Here is a 19,688-nt window from a genome sequence, read left to right as displayed (position 1 = left end):
TGAAGGAAAAGAATGAGATAAAAAAGAATAAGCTTGTTCCACAATCAAGTTACACGAATAGAGTTTAAACAGAACAAGCACTTGTATCACAAAGCGCACAAGTTAGAATACAGTAAGCAGGCAATTGTTCATTCTAAGATGGATGGGCAGTATCAGCAGAGTGCTGCTGCCTGAAACTTGCTCCGTAGGTGCAAGGATAAAAACATTGTGAGCCCTAATATAATCTGGTTGGATCAACACACATCACCAACACTGTATCAGCAAAATACATTCTGCACAAGAGCTGCTGCTACTTCAACCAGACATCCCACAACCCCGCAAGTATCACCAGCAGTCCAAACAACTCTTGCAACAGACCGGTCGCCTTTCACCATCTTCCGGTCAAATTTAGAAAAATCAGCAGCAGGATAAAAATGAAAAAATAAAAAGCAGGGACTTCTCCTATCGCTCCATAAACTTTGGTAAATGATGTGAAGCACCCCTTGGAATTAGAAGGCCGGAGAAAGAAAAACTGTGGAATTAGCACTGCACGTCATCAAACGCTACGAGTCTACCATCTCATCCTGCAACTCACTTGGGGCGATAAGCCCAGGGATGGTGAGCATCCGTTGGCGCTCCCTCTCTCTCTGGGCTGCAGCCTCCTCGGCATAAAGATCCTTGTTGTCCTGCAGATCAGTGGTAAGGCATTGTAGTTAGATTAGACCTGAAAGCTCACCACAAAAGAATATATACCATCCAACAGTCTTAACCAACCCATTTAACTAATTCACACTTCAACTTGGGTAGTTCAAATTTGAAAGCATACGGTCAATCAACTTAGTGCTAACCACCCAGGGTAAACCATATATGAACATTTAAAACTATATCAATGGAGACACTACTACTTATCCAATTAGATCTCAAACAACCTTCCCCTCATTTTCCCAGATATCACCATATTCAAAATGCCAGAGATAGTCAAAGATCATAATTGCATGTAACAGCTTTCAATTTAATGACATAATAAGATGTATTTGATTTCAACTAATATATTTTTACTTATACTGTATTTCACTTTCCCTCATAATATAGATTTCAGCTGCCTCCAAAAAAATGGAAAAAAAAAGAGATGATTCATCTCTATATCAAAATAAAAAACGTACATTCCAAATGCACCCAGTTCTTAGAAGAAGATGGCCCAACCTAACATCAGACTCAAACCATCTAATGCATGCCAGGCTGAGACCATGATGCCATCAGCATTTACATTACAATGTCATACAAGACTTGAAGGCATCCACTTTCAATGACCTCAAAATAAAGATGCGCGCTCTAGAAGTCACAGTTAGAACATAAAGAATAAAACTTAAGGAGGTCTGTGGTTCAAGATTTTAAAAGAACTTTGCAGTTTTCTGGAGATTGGAAGAAAATGGAATTTAATTGAAAATAATATATAAGAGTTTTGTTCTTTGATGACCTCGAGGGAAACTTAGACTTGATTTCTGGGCAATGCTAAACAAACAAAAAATTCCTCAAAGACAACCCATATGAAAGTATGAAACAAGGTTTGCCTACCCAAAAAGCCTGCAGATAGATGACCCACCCAGACATACAAACACTCATCTCTTTCTGCAGGTACTCACAAACTTACCCAGTTTTGTAAGGGTTGTCTCTGAAGGTCGTCCTATTGTTGCCACATTTTTTTAGCAGTATCCCATAAAATACTCTACAAGGTTGCTACTTCAGGCAGATGGATAATGTCATGTTTTGTTGTTTTAACACCCAGATTGAAAGGCCATCCACCATCAAGTATATGCACATGGTATGATTCTAGATCATACAAACTGAAAAGTAGAAGCATATTAAATCAACTGCATTACCTGAGCTGAAAACTCTTTTGATTGCGCAAGAAAGTCCCGTATATGGTTCTTAAAAGTAGGAAGATCATTTCTCGACTCGAACAATCCATCAACAAATTGAGTCACCTGGAGAAAGTAAAGTTTAATACTAAGCCAACTTTTAGATGAAAGAAAGGACTAGATAAATCAAGTTCCTACCTCTGCCGCTGTCATGTTTGGAAATGATGATCCCAAAAGTTTTATGGTGTAATCACGCACAAACACTGTGTTATTTGGGTATGGATAAGGTACCGTAGCAGCATCCCACAGGGGCTCAGTAAGTGAACCAGAATCTACCTGAATATTCATCGATGCATAATATTTAGCACATAGAAAGAACAATGGATTAGCCAAAATAAGCAGTGTTTGCTTCGTACCAGGCAAAACAAATGCTGAAGCACTAGAACATGCAGCTTGAAGCCTGGCTTGTGAAATGTGTCTGTCAAGACAGCAAAAATCTCTTGCTCGATTGTTAAATAGTAGGTTCTATAGAATTGATTGCAGAACTCCGAAACCTGTCAATGGACCATGTTGAATGGTAAGACATTGCACGTTTTATGGCAGGTAACCAAGGTTTGCATTTGAGGTCACACCTGGAAGTTCTTCAGCAACTCTAACAAAAGACTTAGACCAGTCTCTGCAATATTCCTTTCAGTATGCCGAAAAGCCCAGATGATGGAATCCATGACAAGTTTCAATTGCTGTCATACACAAAAATAAAAGAACAGTTTATTAATAATAAAGAAATTGATATATAAAGAAAAAATAACTCAGGAAATTATATAATATGGCATGTTTTCTCACTGCACTTGCATTACATACGATGCCAGAGTGCATTATCTTAATACTAACCTGACTTGACAGCTGAATTAAAGCTTGAAAACAATGGGTACCAATTGCACGCAGCAAACTGAAGAACTTGAGACGATGCTCTGGATAATCCTCAAAGTTCTTAGTGATCATCTGCAGTATAAACAAGTGAAGTCCATAATACAATCAGACAAAAACATTCGAGGACAGACATTTTGTTCATAAAGCGTGTATAATCCTTACCTCAAGAGTGCATTGAAAAACGGCTTCAAATATGCGAGGCACATCCTCCAACATAACACCTTTATATCTACATGCATAGAGTCCATCATATGGTAAGAAATAATAGATTTGTATATAACCATACGTTGAAAACACCACCATGAGTAATGACAAGTCAAACCAAAACTGGCAAAATTATGGCAATGATTCAAACCTTATACACGCTGCTATGCCAAAGTATGTCTATAAAATTTTTAAAGTATTGAAGAAAAACAGCTGGCTTCTTAGGTTCTAACGAAATGCAAAAACCTAGAAATTCAATTGGACCCATTTACAATGATTTTAGCTAGCAACAAAAGATTTCTTCATTGTTTTGTCATTCTTCATGCCACAAAATGTTTATCAGACATACCGGAATTAAACAAGGGATCATGTAATTTTGTTCTACAGATAAAGAATCAAGGAAAAGGGTTTATTCTACAGATAAGGAAACAAGGAAAAGTGACGTAATAATATTCAAAATTATCAAATGCCATGAAACATAAACTACAATGTGGCAAGTACATGCTGGGGCGTGGTCCAACAAACATGTCAGACACTCATCGTAATCATATCATCATGGTCCATTCAAGCCCAACAATGATATTTGTTGCTTCTTTTTCAAGGTGGTGATAGAATTTAACCATCTGCATGTCAAGAATGAATGATCGCAGAATCACTTTTTGAACAACTAATGCATGATTCAGTTACAACAGTTTCTAGGAGTGATTATTGACAATCAAGATGGTGATGTGAATGTCGACAGTCTCATTTATGGATGCTGCTCAGTTAAGGATGGTTGCAAATTTTTCTAATTGTTTTCGTTTCATTTGGTATGACAACTGGTTAGTAAAACATAAAATCAGTTCGCAATCATGGTGTCAGTTGCACAGAAGTCCTTTTCCAAACTGACTTCAACAAGAACAAACTTTATCCCTAAGATTAACAGAAAGTAGTTTTAGTTTAATTGTCTCAAAGCTGACAACTTTTCATCGGCGCTTTATCTCAGACTCGCAAAAATCAATAAAGAACTTAAGTGGGATGGACTGTGGCGCTCTTTCATTATCATAAAGCATTAAGAAGGGAGTTTTTTATCAAAAGATTGAGCAACACAAAGGGCAGATGCAATAGTCAAAGCAAAAGATCGTTAATGTGAATTTGCACACCAGCAAACACATTGAGATGATATTATCATGTCTAAAAAAAATATAAATTGAAAGATTGAACAACAAGAATCTTGAATTTCAATAAAAATCAAGAAGTGAGAACCAAGGCCTAAAAAGTACCAAAATGGACTATCCAAATGAGGATCTGAGAACTGAGACATCTATTGGGAATTTAACCATTGATAGCATAAATGGTGACAGATAAACATCTGAACATCAGTAAAGTTAAAATTATGGCACTATTTAAATATGATCTCTTGTTATGATCACTAAAAGCAAATGCAAAGTTTCCTCGTGTGTCATGACCATAAACACTAATGATATCACACACCAATGTAACATTATCACTAATTACATCACATGTTTATTTATGATACCTTAGGCTTTTCTGAAAATGAATATATGGTGTAGGTGCTATCTAAAGGCAAAAAATTTAAACAATCTTCTATAGTACAAACTATTTCTTAAAGAGAGAGAAAGTTATGACTTATTTCATGAAGAAGCTACGACTAGCTCAAAACTAGAAGGGGCTAGGTTTTTGACCCTTTTGGGTGGAGAAATAAAGATAATTAGGCTATACTTTATGATTAATTAATTCTATAGAGAAGTTAAAATAAACAAAATCAGATATAAAATAGTCAAGCAGAAATCAGTGACATGCTGAATAAGGCATAACAGAACAAAGAATAGAAAAATTTATACATACTTGTTTATAATGGTAGCAAAAAGTGATAAGACTTCTGATTCCCTAGCATCGGGCACATTTCTAGCATAGTCACCAAGCACAGGATCCATCATTGGTGGAACAAACTGCTTCCCAATATGTGGTTGATCTTCAGCCTTGTCTAAAAATGTCTCAATTAGCTTGAGAGTCTCCCGCTTCACAGATCTGTTAATGCATACAAGTACATAATACTGCTAGAATTATTCCTCAAACCCTCAATTAGAAGAAATATGTTAAAATAGAGGAAAAAGGGGGGGAAATGCCAATTCACAGTTTTACCGTAAAAGTTTTACATAAGATGTTTTTGAAGCAAAGGGCCCTCCTTCAGCAATGGTACTAGATATAAGCTCACTGTACATTCTGTTATGAGAACCATATATAATGAAATCAGCATCCCGCCAAAAAAAAAGAAAATTAAGAAGAAAAAAAAATCTTCAGGACATACAAGTTCCAAACACTACGGCTACATTTGGATCCTGTATTGATGTGAGAGAAGGGATGAAAAGGAGGCTGGGAATTAAATAAATAATATTCCACCACCAACTTCCTCTATTTTGTTTCCTGTCTCTTAGTTTCGGATAAACTAAACAGAACTGAAAAGATGTTTGTTTGCAAGCATACCTGTATACCGTAAGCATGTCTAGAAATATCAATGATATTTGCGGAAAGAAATATGTTCCAAGTGAACTAGCAACGCTAGTGTTTGTCTGCCAAATATCAACAACCAGAACCACTTAGTATCCATACTGAATTAAATAAAATAAGTCAGAAATATTACTAGAAAACAAGATGCATACAATACAATTACAACACTGCTACATCAAATGTTGATACACTACCAATCAAAAATTTCCCATCATACCAGACTTAAAAAGAAAGAAAAAAGTATGAGCAACATTTATGTCAATACACTTGAGATAAAATAATTGCTATACACATGTATGGATGCATTTGGGCAGCAATTTAAAACTCATACCGAGCACAAAAGTGCTCCATGTTGCCCATACCCACCTGAAGCCTAACCACCAGCAAGCAAACAAATGCTATGTCCGCCATGAGTTGCATGGCAAAAAAAAAAAAAAGGAACAGCATTTATGTCAATTACTTGAGATAAAATAATTGCTATGAACACATGTAAGGATGCAATTTGGAAATTAGACTGAGTATAAACGTGCCCCCCCCCCCCCCCCCCCCTCTCTCTCTTTCCCTTCCCTTCCTTTTCAATTTGCCCATACCTTGTACACACCCACACCCAAGCCACCAGAAAGCCAACAGGTGCTACATGCCAACAGGTGCTACATCCACCTGAAGTTGCATCGCAAATCTTTAGGTAGCTTTGTAAAATGACAAGACACACACCAATGTGTGCACACACAATAATTAGCTGATATAAAAATGACAGGTAAGTGCAGAATATAGCAAGCTCTGACTTGAGCAGAACAATTCCGAATTTCCGATTGTTGTGATAAAAAAGAGAGTAATTAATCAGAAGTTCTTTTGATTTTTTTTAAATTTTTAGTCAATCTTTGCTAAGTTTACCTGCAATATATTAAGAACAGTTCTTATGATATCTTGATCCTTCAGGATGGCAACACTTTGGCTTGCCTGTCCAATGATTTCGGCCCATTTCTGCAAAATTTATGAATACCCATTAAAAGTCATCAGCAAGTAAAGCCATGTCGAGCATATGGTATAACAGATGACCAGATAAGATTGAAAGAACATTAACAAGAGCCAGAGCACAAGAGTTGATACTACAGCAAAATACACTACCTGATTTGGAAGGTCCATTAACCTTTTAAGATACTCATCCCGCTTAGCAGGATCAGATTCCGCTTGAATCATATTACCAACCTGCAGGAACTTGAAGTAATGACCAATGTATTCCAAGAGATGGCATCATATAAGATGTATGAATTAAGAACAGATATTAACATAATAAGATCTATCTCTTTACCGATTCATAGAATGTGTGAATCTGATGAGGCTCAAGATCTGCAACTGTGCTGGGAAGGTTTGATAAAAGTTCAGATACGAATGGCTCATTCTCACCTACCTGAAACATCAAAAGGTACTGTCGACAACAAATGATGCTGATAACTTGACTATCGTTCATATTGATCTACTTGATTCTCTAATATGCCAGACTAGCATTTTTCAGTTGTCGTTGATCCAGAAACAAAGAGAAGATTCCTTTCTTGATTACAGATAATTTATCAAAATGACTTGATCGACAAAACCTATTGTACCAACATCAGCAATTTGCCTATCAAGATACAAGCAATCAAAAGGTAATAGGGAAAAAATAAACAGGTCCTTGATGATACCCACTCCCAGGGCAGTGCTAAAACTCTGATGCCATTTTTTACGCTTAGGTGAAGAAATAATTTGGAAATTATGATATTAGAAGTGCTCGAGCTATTACAATATGACATTGGTCTAACTATTTTCAAGTGCAACTAGTTTGTAGACATATACAAAATGGTCTTGCCAGCAGTTCCACATGGTTGAAGTGTTGCCAGAGATTGACTCTAGATGCAACCCTTCAAGTTGATCGATGGCTTGAGGTCGAATCTACATTACATATGTTATCAGTAACTTAGAGATGACAGATCACAACAAATAATCAATTATTCTGAAGTATGAGCAATGTAATATAAGTTAGTATTCAATTACTGACAATTCCTGTGGCTCCTCGTAAGTCCTTGACAAACTGCACAACCAAGCTTTTACAGTGAAATGGATGTCGGACTGACAATCTGAGTCCAAATATATCATCCTAATTTAGGGTGATTATTATGTGTTTATTACTAGAATGATAGAGTTATAATAAGTTTCTAATATTTCTTGGCATGTAGATCTTTCCTCAGGTAGCAACAATCATTTCAAATGAATGGAATCATGATATGCAACTGATAATGTTTATTCTTACTAATGCACATGCGCATTCCCACAAAAACAGAAACACCAAGTTAAATTAGCCAGCAAAGTTCTAATAACAACAAATTAAAGACTAATTTTACCTGTGTAATTACAAATTTACGTTTACACTTTTGAACAATTTTGAGGAAAGTATCGCAAGCCATGTCCTGGAAAAAGATATAAACCATTAGTCATGGAAATAAGCAGTCCAGTCCATCCTTTACTATAAGCTCGGATACTCCACATCATATTCAGCATCACAAAATGCAGCCATGGCTTACAATATAAAACAAACTTTGCTTCAACAAAAGGTAAGTGGAAAATGAAACAATAAGCAAAAACAAAGCATTGATTGACAGGAACATGAAAATAAGTTCTCGAAAGAAAAAAGCAATATACATTAAAGGAAGAACAGTATAAAAAGAAAACACAAAACAACTAGTACTGACTACAAGCAGCATACAAGCATGACACTATGGCATGCATATATGATCATTACAATCATCATCAAAGTCTTTTTTTCATCAAATAAGGGGTTAGCTGTCGAGCACCACTCTAAGTAGAAGGCTCTATAGAAGAGTTGATCACATCTTACATCCAGCTTTCAGCCTGCTGCCAATCCTTTAAAACTAGGGATAAATTTCTTGCAAAGGCTAATATAGGCAGGAGGACTTCCCTTGAAAAGCTTGTGGCTGATAGGAAGATCTACCATATTGATCACAGTTCAAGCTCTCATGCAAGCAATGGACGATGCTACAAGGATAGATGCAAGTAATGGATGAGAAAGAGAGAGAGTTGGTGGAATTAACATATAAGGATATTACATCGTTCATTTTTCTCTATTTGAGGATAGATGACGAAAAAGTTCGACAATGTTGTTCGTATAAGGGGATAGAAAAGAAGAATAAGAACATTATGTTGTCAAAAAAAGTACGATCTGCAGGTTAAACACAGGTCCAATAAGTGGGTTCAGTTATCCTCAAATCAACGAATTGCTGTGAATTGGACAATTTAGGGATTCTGCCGAATGGATGTGAGGTCCCCAAAATAGGGTTGGATTAGGATGACAAATACTTCCTTTACTTGCTGTCCAGGGTCTGAAAAGAAGATAGCCAACAACATAACTTGAATAGGCATTAAAAATTTTCTTTAGGGTTTCTTTATATGGAAGGATGAGCTGATTACAATCTAAGGCTTCTCAGGTCTTAATCGAACAATCCAATATGAACCTGTCACCAACTTTGATCAAATAATGCACACAGATCTATAAGGATAAGTAATATCAAACCCCTGATGATATTGAAGAACTTTAGACATCAAGAAAAACAGGTTTCAATATAGCAAGTAAATATTAATAGAGCTCTAAAAGGATAGCTGAAATCTGATAACAATCAGGTACTACTAGCAGCAAAAAGTCAATGGAATAAAAAAGTAGAAAGAACAGAAGGGAGAAGTACAGGAGAGAGGAGAAGAAACAGCCTGCTGAGCAAGCCTTTTCTTCCTCAAAATCCAGCGTACATTACCCCTAGGAGGCTGACCATGGGGTTTTATTTGAACCCTAACTTGAATTAGTTTGCAAGAAAGTTTGAGTCAAGGAGTAGAAAGAACAGAACCAGCAAAGAGAAGAATGGATAATAAAGAGGGGAGAAGAGAGACGAAAAGAGAGAGCCTACTGAACTATCCTTTTCTTCCTCAAAATCCAGCATACATTACCCCATAGGGTTTCATTTGAACCCTAACTTGAATTTATTTGCAAGTAAGTTTGAGCTCTTTAGGAATCTTACAGATATCAAAACAAATCTCCTCAAATCCCACTATTCAATCCCATTAAGGCAACTAATCGACCATGGTTATTGTAGCATGAACTGTTCTGCTGCGGTGAAACGAACAGTAACAGGCCCCTTTATTTATCACAAAACCAAGTAAAACACTGTTTAAAAGATAAAATCCAGAACCCAATTAATCAGCAATCAAATTAATGTCATTGGATGAAGGTTGCAATGACCTCCCGCTTCACAGTTGTTCATTGCAGCAGGGCCTTGGTAACCATCTGATCTCACAATATCAGCCCTTTGATGCTCGTAGCTGTAAAAAGATGTTTATGGATCGTTTCAGAATGATGAATTATTAAATCTTGGATGATGATCAGGGGTTCATAACAGGAAGGTTTGATGAAAAATACAGCGTTAAGCAATGTCAGCGATCTAGGAATCAGTCAGTTTCACAGTTATAGGTGAAGTGGTGGTTTTACTCTCATATTTTGCCCATGCAAAGTGTATGAACAGATGTAACTTCTACAAAGGAATGCGACATCATTCAAGAAATAATCTGAACTTCCAAGTCAAGACAAGCAACTCCTGGTAAAACAAAAATTTTGTTCGGAATATTTTATTCTGCAACATAAGCAAGGGAAGAGTACAAGCAAAAGCAATGATTGAAACTTTAATGAGAAGGGTCAATATTTTGATAGTTGAAATCAAAAAATCTTTTTACCTTTGTTCCAATGCATAGTCAGAACTACAGCCTCAATCATGGCTACCAATAAAATCAGATTACAAACCAAGAAATGAAAAAGCCAAAGACAACTAAATACTATGGAAATGACCACAAAGTTACAGCACAAAGCTCACCAGTCTAATCCAAAATTAAAATTATGTCACCAATACACAACGAACAAGAAAAAGAAAAAGATTATGGCTGGAATTACATGGCAGTGCAGTGAACATCGCTGAAGTCCCAGTAAAAAAATCAACAATATGTTCCAATAAAAGTGGAAAAAGTAAGAACACTACAGAGACATTCAGACTGCCATGTAAAATTACTTAATAACTAAATAGAAAAGGTGTTTATTATGCAAAGTACATCCCTCAACCTGAACTCTCTGTTATCAGTTATTACCACAGCAGAAGCCATGATAGCTATGGATGGTGCAAGAACATCAGAAATACATAAATGACTGCAAATGATTCCAGACATGAATAAAAAGATGCCAGGATTTTCATAACCTTTTTTTTTGAGAATTGTAACTTATTGATTATTGATATCATGAAGTGTAAACAAATAAAAACCTTTAATGAGGCCAGATTTGAAATGCACCATCATTTGAGAGCATAAAGACAAAAGGAGCACCAACCAGACTACACAGACACATTAAAGGATACAGGCACCTAGATTCTAGAGATACTAATTACTGAACAAATAGGCATGCATAATACAAGATCATTTTAATAATGTATCTTAAAGATGTCTGGACATTGTTTTCAACAGTAGCAAAAAAGATCACAAATTTACAGACCATATTTGCTAAAAATAAAACATTTAGTGAGTGCTTCATGACAGCTATGACGAAGTGAGTGCTTCAAGGCAGCTATGATGATATTTATAACCCTAATAAAAAATCTTAAATTATACAGCTTTTCAATCATGATCTTGCAACAATGTCCTGTATTTCTAGTTATACAATAAAATAAGAAACAAAAGGCAAAGTTAATCACCTGAACTCCTGGATGTGTTTCATGCATAAACTCAAACAATTTATTCACGACTGTTTTCAGAAACTTCCAGTGAGCCCTAAGAAACCTTGGGTATTGTCCCACTACGTACCTAATAATCACACCATGAACAGTCAAAGAGTTATAAGGCAGATTAATTAAACACATATAATAATAGGATGTGTGTTTGCTTACATGATGTTGCTTGCAATAACAGCTTTATTATCTTTCCCCTTTGTGATTTCACAGAGATTCAGTAAATCGCGGATGACCATTACTAGAAACCTATTTTCCTGCCAAGTATAAATCAAAGACCACAGAAACAAGCACATGAAAACTCATTATGAAAAAAGAGAAATTGAAGATATAGAATAAAGTGAAAAGGAGCAAAATAAATCAAAAATATCTAGAGGAGATGAAGGTAGTGCTTCGGAGGCGGTGGCTAAGGTAAGACGTTTCAAGTTTTAATGATGCCAGGCGTCAGCCATTGGATATCTTAGAGGTTTAAAAGTTCAATAAAGATAATGATAAAACAAGGAAAGATATATGTGTATGTGTGCGCGCGTGCGTGCGTAGGTATGTATGTATGTATATGTATATTTGTATGTACATACATGCATACATACATACATAAATACATACATATGTAGGTATGTATGTATATATATATATATGTGTGTGTGTGTGTGTGTGTGTGTAGGTATGGGTGTGTGTGTGCGCATAACTATACATTCTTACATGCCAAGATGCACAAACATTTACACACATACACACATCAGATGTACGTAAAAAGAATACATAGAGCATATTAGCATAGTTCGTAGTTTATACGATAGCACCATTTTCTACAAGCTCGTCATTTAGTCATCATTCAAATCCCAACCTCAATCCACACTTCATATTTAAATATTAACACCGTGGAGGCGTGGACTACAAAAATGACTATTCATCATTAAAAGTCAATATCAAACAAAAAAAAACTACCCTCTTAATTTTGAGTTACTAGGAAAGTATCTTGAGTGTCTTTGGAAAGTATCCAATATGCTTTTAAAGAAAAAAATTGAAAATAGAATACTTACACAAGTATAGAATATGTATCCAAGACGTATCCGGTAAGTATCGGTATATGATATATATTTGATATGGACACGGCATGTAATTTGAAGTGTCCATTTTCCTAGTTCTTGGGTTTCCAAGAAGGCCTAGAAGGGATAGGCCCCTTCTTTACTCTTTTTTCCCTTAAATTTCTTTTGCTCTATGGATGCATTCATAGTAGTTTCACTCCTTTGCCCCCTTTTTAATTTTCCTTTTTTTGGGGTTCTCTTAACCCGCAACCTCTGCCTCTATTAATCCATGAGAATTCTAATGGTTGGCCTTAACTGGAATTGTCTTGCTATCAACTAGTCATTAGCTGATCCTATAAATTACATACCATTTAACCAACATGAAAACCTAGCAATCAAACTACAGCAGAAAAATTTATACCCACATTTTCCCAAAAAAACAGAAAAAGCACTCATGTCCAGCAAGCAACTAGCAAATAATCAATGAAAATAAGTGTCCCATCATCAACATGCACTTAAAAGTATGAATTGAAATATTTTACATATGTTTTTGCACATAAGAATTAGCTTGATACTGCAAAAGACTACCTGTTCCTCCATCATAGAACCAGATATTGATCCAATTGCCCAACATAAAGTGTTTAAGTTATTCCAACTCCAATCCTCCCCGCTTAATTGTTTACTCAACTTCTTCAACATCTAAATCACCAAAAGAAACCATGCACTAGTTAACATGCTTAGCTTAGGTTCTGCTCCAAAAAAGATGCTCAGATTATGTGAAAATTATCAAAAAGATTCAAGAACATTAAACAATATGAGTGAACAACAAATAAAAGAGACAATATCAAAGATAAGAACTTCACATAGCCTCCTCAAGTTTCGTATAAAGACAGAAAGGAAAAAGCACCGAAGTTGCAAAGGCTTAATTAATAGAGAAGATAACCATAACGGCTAGAACAGTCTAAAAAATACTCCAATGTTGGAGGCCAAAAAGAAGGCACCTAACACAACAATATAATTAGTCCTCAACTTACTATATTACATTGTAACCGAGTTGATGCAGCTCAAGGTTCACCATACCTATGTGTACTGCTCCATACTAGACATACCATAGTAACCATACCATACCAATATCGAATTGAGCCTCGATACCCCGAACCGACCCCTATATAAGGCATAACTGTACCGGCATGGTACAGATACGGGTCCAATATCGAGATGGCGAACCTTGATGAAACCAATAACTATAAATTTCTTTTATATATTAAAGTATATACATACTGAATTTAAATTCATCAAGAGTTTAATCTATAACCACCAACAAACATCTATGGGAAAGGATACCCATGCATAAAAAGATTTAAGATATTATTTTTAAAGTTTGACTGCACCAAAATTAAAAAATAGTATCCATGTTTTAAAATTCTAACATAAGTTCCTAAAAATTGATTTGAAAATTGTGCTAATTTAATTTATAACTTAGAAGATTCTAGACAGCCATGATATGCTATTGATTTTGGATATCTAATGCCAATGAAATACCACCAGAAGAACACATAATAGAATGTTAAATGTTTAATACATTGATTGTATTGTTTAACACATAACAGAATCTTAAATGTTTGAAGCGCAGCTTCTCAATCTCATGATTGACAAAATTCAAAACAAAAGGTTCACTTGAATTGAAAGATAGATGTCTTTAAAATCTAAGTTAAACCGACTTTAACAAGTTTTCTTAATGAACCATGAGGTTCTTGTCAAAAAATTATAAATGGAAGGAACAAAAGAAGAATATATTGGTCAATATATACTAGAATGGTTTAATAGATGCCAAACTGATCGATCAGTCATTACAGTTAAAACCATAAATAATTGTAACATGTGTTTGGCTACCGATAAGCATAACATTATCTTACCTCATCATATGTTTAAAATATCATGAAAGTAAAATGATCGGGACATTTCACAATCAGCTTAGCATAACCTAACTTTTTTAACAAAAAAAAGCTCTGGCGAACTTCAAGCTCGCATCTAACCATTTCTCAGAATCTAGTGAGTATATAGTTTTTCATATTCTAGCATTTTGTATATGTCTGCAGTGAGTGTGAATAGGTCATGACTAATTACTTAGTGTTTGTTTATTCCATCCTATCTACATCTATAAGACCATATATATATTCTATTTATAATGGACCCTCTAGGGTGCTCTCCACCCCCAATCCTGACTCCACCATGGACCACACTCTACTATGAATGCCCTCTAATATTATTCTAAAAAAAATCATATGCCTGGAAAATTGCACTCCATGCATTAGACTTACACACAAGGTCCGTTGTACCGGTACCGGCGGCGTACCGGTACGGTACCGGTCCGGTACGTACCAGCCGGTACCGGTACCGTACCGGCCGGTTCGCGGTGGTTTCAAAAACCACAGCGCCGGTTCAAAAAAAAAAAATCGTACCGGTGCGAACCGGCCGGTTCGCACCGGTACGGGCTGGTACCGGCCGGTTCGGATAAAAAACCGGGAAATACCGATTTTTTTGTCGTTCAGGTACCAGTCTAGGACCGGACCGGTACGGCATTCCATACTTACACATATATATATGCTCATATACAAACATACATATATACAAAAATATAGATCGAAAGAACAAGAAGGAAAGTATACCAATTAAAATGAGTGTAATTATCACATTGAATACATCGTAAACAAAGGGCAATTCAGATGGATCACAGTAGTCCATACTTCCTCTTACATGCATAGCATGTGACCAACTCTATTTTTACCAAGTACATCCTCTTGGCTCAGATGGAGAGAACTGAAGAATTGCACCAGTCAATACTGTGAGTACATTAATTAAGAGAAATGAACAATAAAAATCTTTCATAGATGGGAATCAAGCCATAAATGTTTCCTCTCACTTGCATGACGTGCAATACTAGCATCTCTAGTTCTTCTTCCTCTCAATATCTCATTCTAAGCTGACATTATACAGGGTCCATGTCATCTTCTCCCATATTATTTTGTTTCCTCATTGAGTCCATCTTAAATCTCCAATCTGTGATTATATTTATAATGTCTCAGTAAAATTAGTAATCAAAGATCTGAAGGCACATGCCCCAAAGATTAAAATAGGCCCTTTATCTAGAAGACTGCTTTATCTGTTGTAGCATGTTTAGTAAGGTGAATATGAGCTACAACTGGAAGCTTACTGACAATATAAAACTACCTAGATGGGTTTTGCAGTTATGAACATGGCCTGCCTTGCTTATTCGAATAGTCGTGAGTTATGACGTATACAACAAGGTCCAAAACCATCTTCTATTTTCTAAAACTACCGACCCCCAACATAATGGCAACACCATAACCATACTATATGACTTTTATTGATTAAAAGACTTGAAATATTCCTATCAAGATCCAACAATGGCATGAGAAGACCATAGGCCATGCATGTTTCTTAGTATTCTTAGCTATGTACTCCCGTTACAATAAATCAGCAAAGAACAACAATTAGATCATACCTGCTGTTCTGTATCCTCATGATCAAGGTGTGACAAGTAGATCAAAGTTTCCCTCATGATCTGCAGCAATGAACTGAAGTCAAAGATAGGCAACTTAAAACGGAACTAAAAAAATAAAAATGTGTAAGAGTTTCTCAAGCACTTTTGCCTTATCTCCATTATGTCATGTTCCATAATGCATAGTTCAGAGCTGATTCTTCAAAAAGTAAACTAATAAATATCATATCTAGAGACTCTGTGAGATCAACTTTATAATTTTTCATATGGTAAAAGTAGACCTACTAATCAAACAGCCACATCTATGGGCTCATGCATCAATAGGATTCTCTGATTCGGCATAATCAGTTTCCGATATCATTCATAAAAGGAGCTGACAAAACAGAATGCATCCATGACCTTTTCCAGAAAGAGAGAGAGAGAGAGAGAGAGAGAGAGAGAGAGAGAGATCTAGCACGCACCTTATACTGGACAAGGACATCATTGTCTTTCATAGTTTCACGAACAATGTTCCCATTTTCATCTTCAACAATCAAAACCTCCTCAGGCTTTGCCATACGACAAATCATGAGCATTCTTAGCTTTGACAATGGACCTGAATAAAGCTGCCGTCTTTGTAGAAGTGGCGAACCAAGACCATCAGCCATCCCCGGGACCAATGGAGTCTGAAGAAATCAGTAGAACATGTGATAACAGAAACAATCAGAGCTGACCTAAGCAATTGCTGTTCAAGCACAAACTTGGTAATAAAATATTTTTTTGACAAAACCCAAATATCAAGTATGATGCAGAAACATAAAAAACAAGAATCAATGCATGCATACATACAGATTAACACGTGGAAAATTCACTTTAAATTCTACATGCCATGGATGAACTGCATAAAGATGTCAAATAAGAGAGGCATAGTAGAATCAATTCACGAAAATTTGATGCTTGTATAAATAAATAAATAAATTCAAATATGAAGAAAGGTGTTTTCACCTTGCACTTTTAACAACCAGAATAAAGTATTTCAGTGTATTCACACTTCATGGTGATGTACCTGCTTGCTCGAACAACAGTGATAATATGCACATGCCTTAAGGTCACTGCCCAAAAAGCAGCCCTTTAGTCTCATCTAATACCATATTAGGTGCCATCATAGACACAGCTATGATAGTTGCCATGAGAGACAAGTTTACAGACATGCAGCAGGTCTCTAAAAAGATTAACTTGAAAAGCACCTTTGTTTTTCTGAAAGTTCAACCATCATATGAAGCATACGAACAATCTGAATAAAAAAATTACTCCTTGGGTAAACAAAGGGAGAGAGTCCAGTCAACCCTTTAATTTTCCCCAATCACATTATATATATATTATCGCCACTTTGCTATTGTACTAAGAAATGCCTTACACAAGTCTCCTCAAGTAAGCCAACTGGTCTTCTTACAAGACAACATTTACTAGAATGAACCAAGCCAGAAAAACAATTATTACATGGAGAACAAAAGATATAAAGAAACATGCTACTGTATCATCTATTAATGAGGTAATAGGATAACATATGTACAACACAGAAGGTGGCACAGTCATCTTTGTTGGAAGTAGCCCTCAATTATTAAAAAAAAAAACAATATTACATGCATCAGGTATAATATGAATATGCCTTGCATTCCAACCTCCTCAAACGTGCAAACCCATATTTTTTCCTTATGTGGATGCTCGTGTCCAGCTCCTGAAATCCAGGTCAGATATGTATCCCATCAAAATGCATCCGACACCTGGACAGCTATGAAGTTCTTTCAGGTGCAGATTTAGGACTAGTAAAGAGTTGGACTCTTCCAAGTTCCAATGATGTGTTTGACTCACTATGATAATGTTAAAAGTAAGCTTTTCTTCTTTAAGAGATTGGTTAAGAATGCAGGCATTTAAACTTTAAAACAACTTCATGAAATCCCATTTCTCAAGTTCTTAAACTAATTAGAAAGTTAGAAGACCTTAACAGTTAACAAATAATATTTTTCTATATTTTCTTCTTTAACTATATATGTATTGTTTTTTTTTGTGTTCCCCATATCTCCTTTTTTTCTATTGCTAAGTCAAATGCTTGGACATATGTCCCAAACTGGTTCTCTTGTGAGCATCCATGCAACACTATTTTTTTCACATAAGCCATGTGATAATTCTCTCATAACTTTGACACTAAAATGGATAAAATTAACAGGAAAAAGACAAATAACTGTTGATATAGAACAAGAGTTAACCTAAAATAATGCAAATGCAAGCAATTGCCCAGTGCATGCACAAGATACAGGATAGTGTGGTCACCAAAGTGACAAGTAATCTATGATAAAAGATTGGAAAGCAAAACGTACTAAACATCTAAAGACTCTGAAGTGTTACATATCTAGGGTTACCCAGCATTTTTTGTACAAAGTATTAATTTTGATTTTCCCATATATCTGACTATAATTGGACCTATAGCATTGTAGGGCCATAACCTGGCTTCCATTTTAGCAAAATCATATATCAATTTTGTGTGGAAAATGACTTGTTGTCGATTCCACAAAAAGCAGAGACTTGAAATATATGTCAGGTTAAGTATGTAGCTTAACTCTGAAAATGGATTCAAATTCAGACACAAAAAAGCCTATGTATGTGTATCCCTGATTCAAGATTTCAAGGTTCAGAGGTTAAAGAAAAGAGGTAAAGAAGATGAGGAAGAAAGAAAACAAAAGCTAAAATCCTACATTCTTTAATTAAATTTCTACCAATTTTCATACATCCCTTCAGTTGTTTATATAACAAACCAAACCCAAAACGCACCTAAAATATCTTTAATGAGTTAACCTAAGAGCAACTGTGGTAATCATGGTCTACCATACTGGTCCGGTACAGGCCAGTACGTACCGGTCCGGCCTGGGACCGGTACTGGATCAGCATGGAATCCGGTATCGGTAGCTTATCATTAAAAAATTGGTATGGACCGGTACAGACCGGTACGGAACCGGTATGTACCGGTCTGGGCTGCCACCGATACGCTGACAAGTACTGGTACGACGGACCTTGGTGGTAATTAAGGTCGACTATCTCGATCGAAAGCGCCCAATTCAAGGCATACCAACCTATTCTGAGTGGAAACCACGTCGAGATACATTCAGAACATGCCTCGAATTGGTCTGAACCGACCCAAACCGAGCAGATCCAGAATCGATCAGAGCAGTCCGGATGGTTCGCTGCCTTTATAAACACCCTCCCCCCCCCCGACCCGATCCTGAGTCGCCTCGCCCATTAATGACTCCCCCCCCCCAACCCGATCCCGAGTCACCTCGCCCATTAATGACTCCACCCCCTCACATTTGGCTAGGGTCAAGGTTTCGACACCACCGCTACCTCCAACGACAACCATAGATATGCGCTTCACCCTCTCTCTTTCCTCTCTCTCTCTCTCACTCACTCTTTCCCAAATGCAATGACCCCTACAACTTCACCCCCTCTCTCTCTTTCCTCCCTCTCTTTATCTCTCTCTCTCTCTCACTCACTCTTTCCCAAATACAATGACCCCTACAACTTCACCCCCTCTCTCTCTTTCCTCCCTCTCTTTATCTCTCTCTCTCTCTCTCTCTCTCTCTCTCAAAGATGACAACAACCCTCAATCGTCCCTTGCTCTCTCTTTCTCGTCTCTCTCAAACTCTCACTTGAAGACGACATGACACTGCAGCTTTGCCCCCACCCCACTCTCTCCACTCTCTTCCTCGCTCTCCTTAACCCTCTCCCTCCCCTCAATTCCAAACTTCCAGTACACCGCAGGTTGGTACAATATGCATTAATGCCCTACCAAATCAGTAGCCGGCCAGTACAACCGCCA

General features: G+C 36.5%; 1 protein-coding gene across 1 annotated transcript in view; it reads right to left on the bottom strand.

Annotated features, from left to right (window-relative positions):
- The window catches only part of LOC103719323 (protein EXPORTIN 1A), a 36,185-nt gene continuing 16,497 nt past the window's right edge, over positions 1 to 19,688 (bottom strand). Inside the window, exons 14-32 of the mRNA XM_008808520.6 lie at positions 16,300 to 16,503; positions 15,842 to 15,901; positions 12,904 to 13,014; positions 11,447 to 11,544; positions 11,255 to 11,363; positions 7,862 to 7,927; positions 6,796 to 6,894; positions 6,612 to 6,692; positions 6,378 to 6,467; positions 5,460 to 5,545; positions 5,118 to 5,198; positions 4,821 to 5,003; positions 2,931 to 2,997; positions 2,730 to 2,840; positions 2,471 to 2,578; positions 2,255 to 2,392; positions 2,037 to 2,174; positions 1,860 to 1,964; positions 1 to 665 (exon numbers count right to left, since the gene is read on the bottom strand). Coding sequence (XP_008806742.1) covers positions 543 to 665; positions 1,860 to 1,964; positions 2,037 to 2,174; positions 2,255 to 2,392; positions 2,471 to 2,578; positions 2,730 to 2,840; positions 2,931 to 2,997; positions 4,821 to 5,003; positions 5,118 to 5,198; positions 5,460 to 5,545; positions 6,378 to 6,467; positions 6,612 to 6,692; positions 6,796 to 6,894; positions 7,862 to 7,927; positions 11,255 to 11,363; positions 11,447 to 11,544; positions 12,904 to 13,014; positions 15,842 to 15,901; positions 16,300 to 16,503 — 2,058 coding nt within the window. The 3' untranslated portion in view covers positions 1 to 542. The remainder of the gene's footprint in view (positions 666 to 1,859; positions 1,965 to 2,036; positions 2,175 to 2,254; positions 2,393 to 2,470; positions 2,579 to 2,729; positions 2,841 to 2,930; positions 2,998 to 4,820; positions 5,004 to 5,117; positions 5,199 to 5,459; positions 5,546 to 6,377; positions 6,468 to 6,611; positions 6,693 to 6,795; positions 6,895 to 7,861; positions 7,928 to 11,254; positions 11,364 to 11,446; positions 11,545 to 12,903; positions 13,015 to 15,841; positions 15,902 to 16,299; positions 16,504 to 19,688) is intronic.

This window comes from Phoenix dactylifera, chromosome 14 (assembly GCF_051530095.1).
Source record: "Phoenix dactylifera cultivar Ajwa chromosome 14, Ajwa_hap1_PhDact_Kaust_v1.1, whole genome shotgun sequence".
Classification (NCBI taxonomy): Eukaryota; Viridiplantae; Streptophyta; class Magnoliopsida; order Arecales; family Arecaceae; genus Phoenix; species Phoenix dactylifera.
Note: the sequence above shows the minus strand (reverse complement) of the source record. Positions and strands in the feature narration are given on the sequence as shown.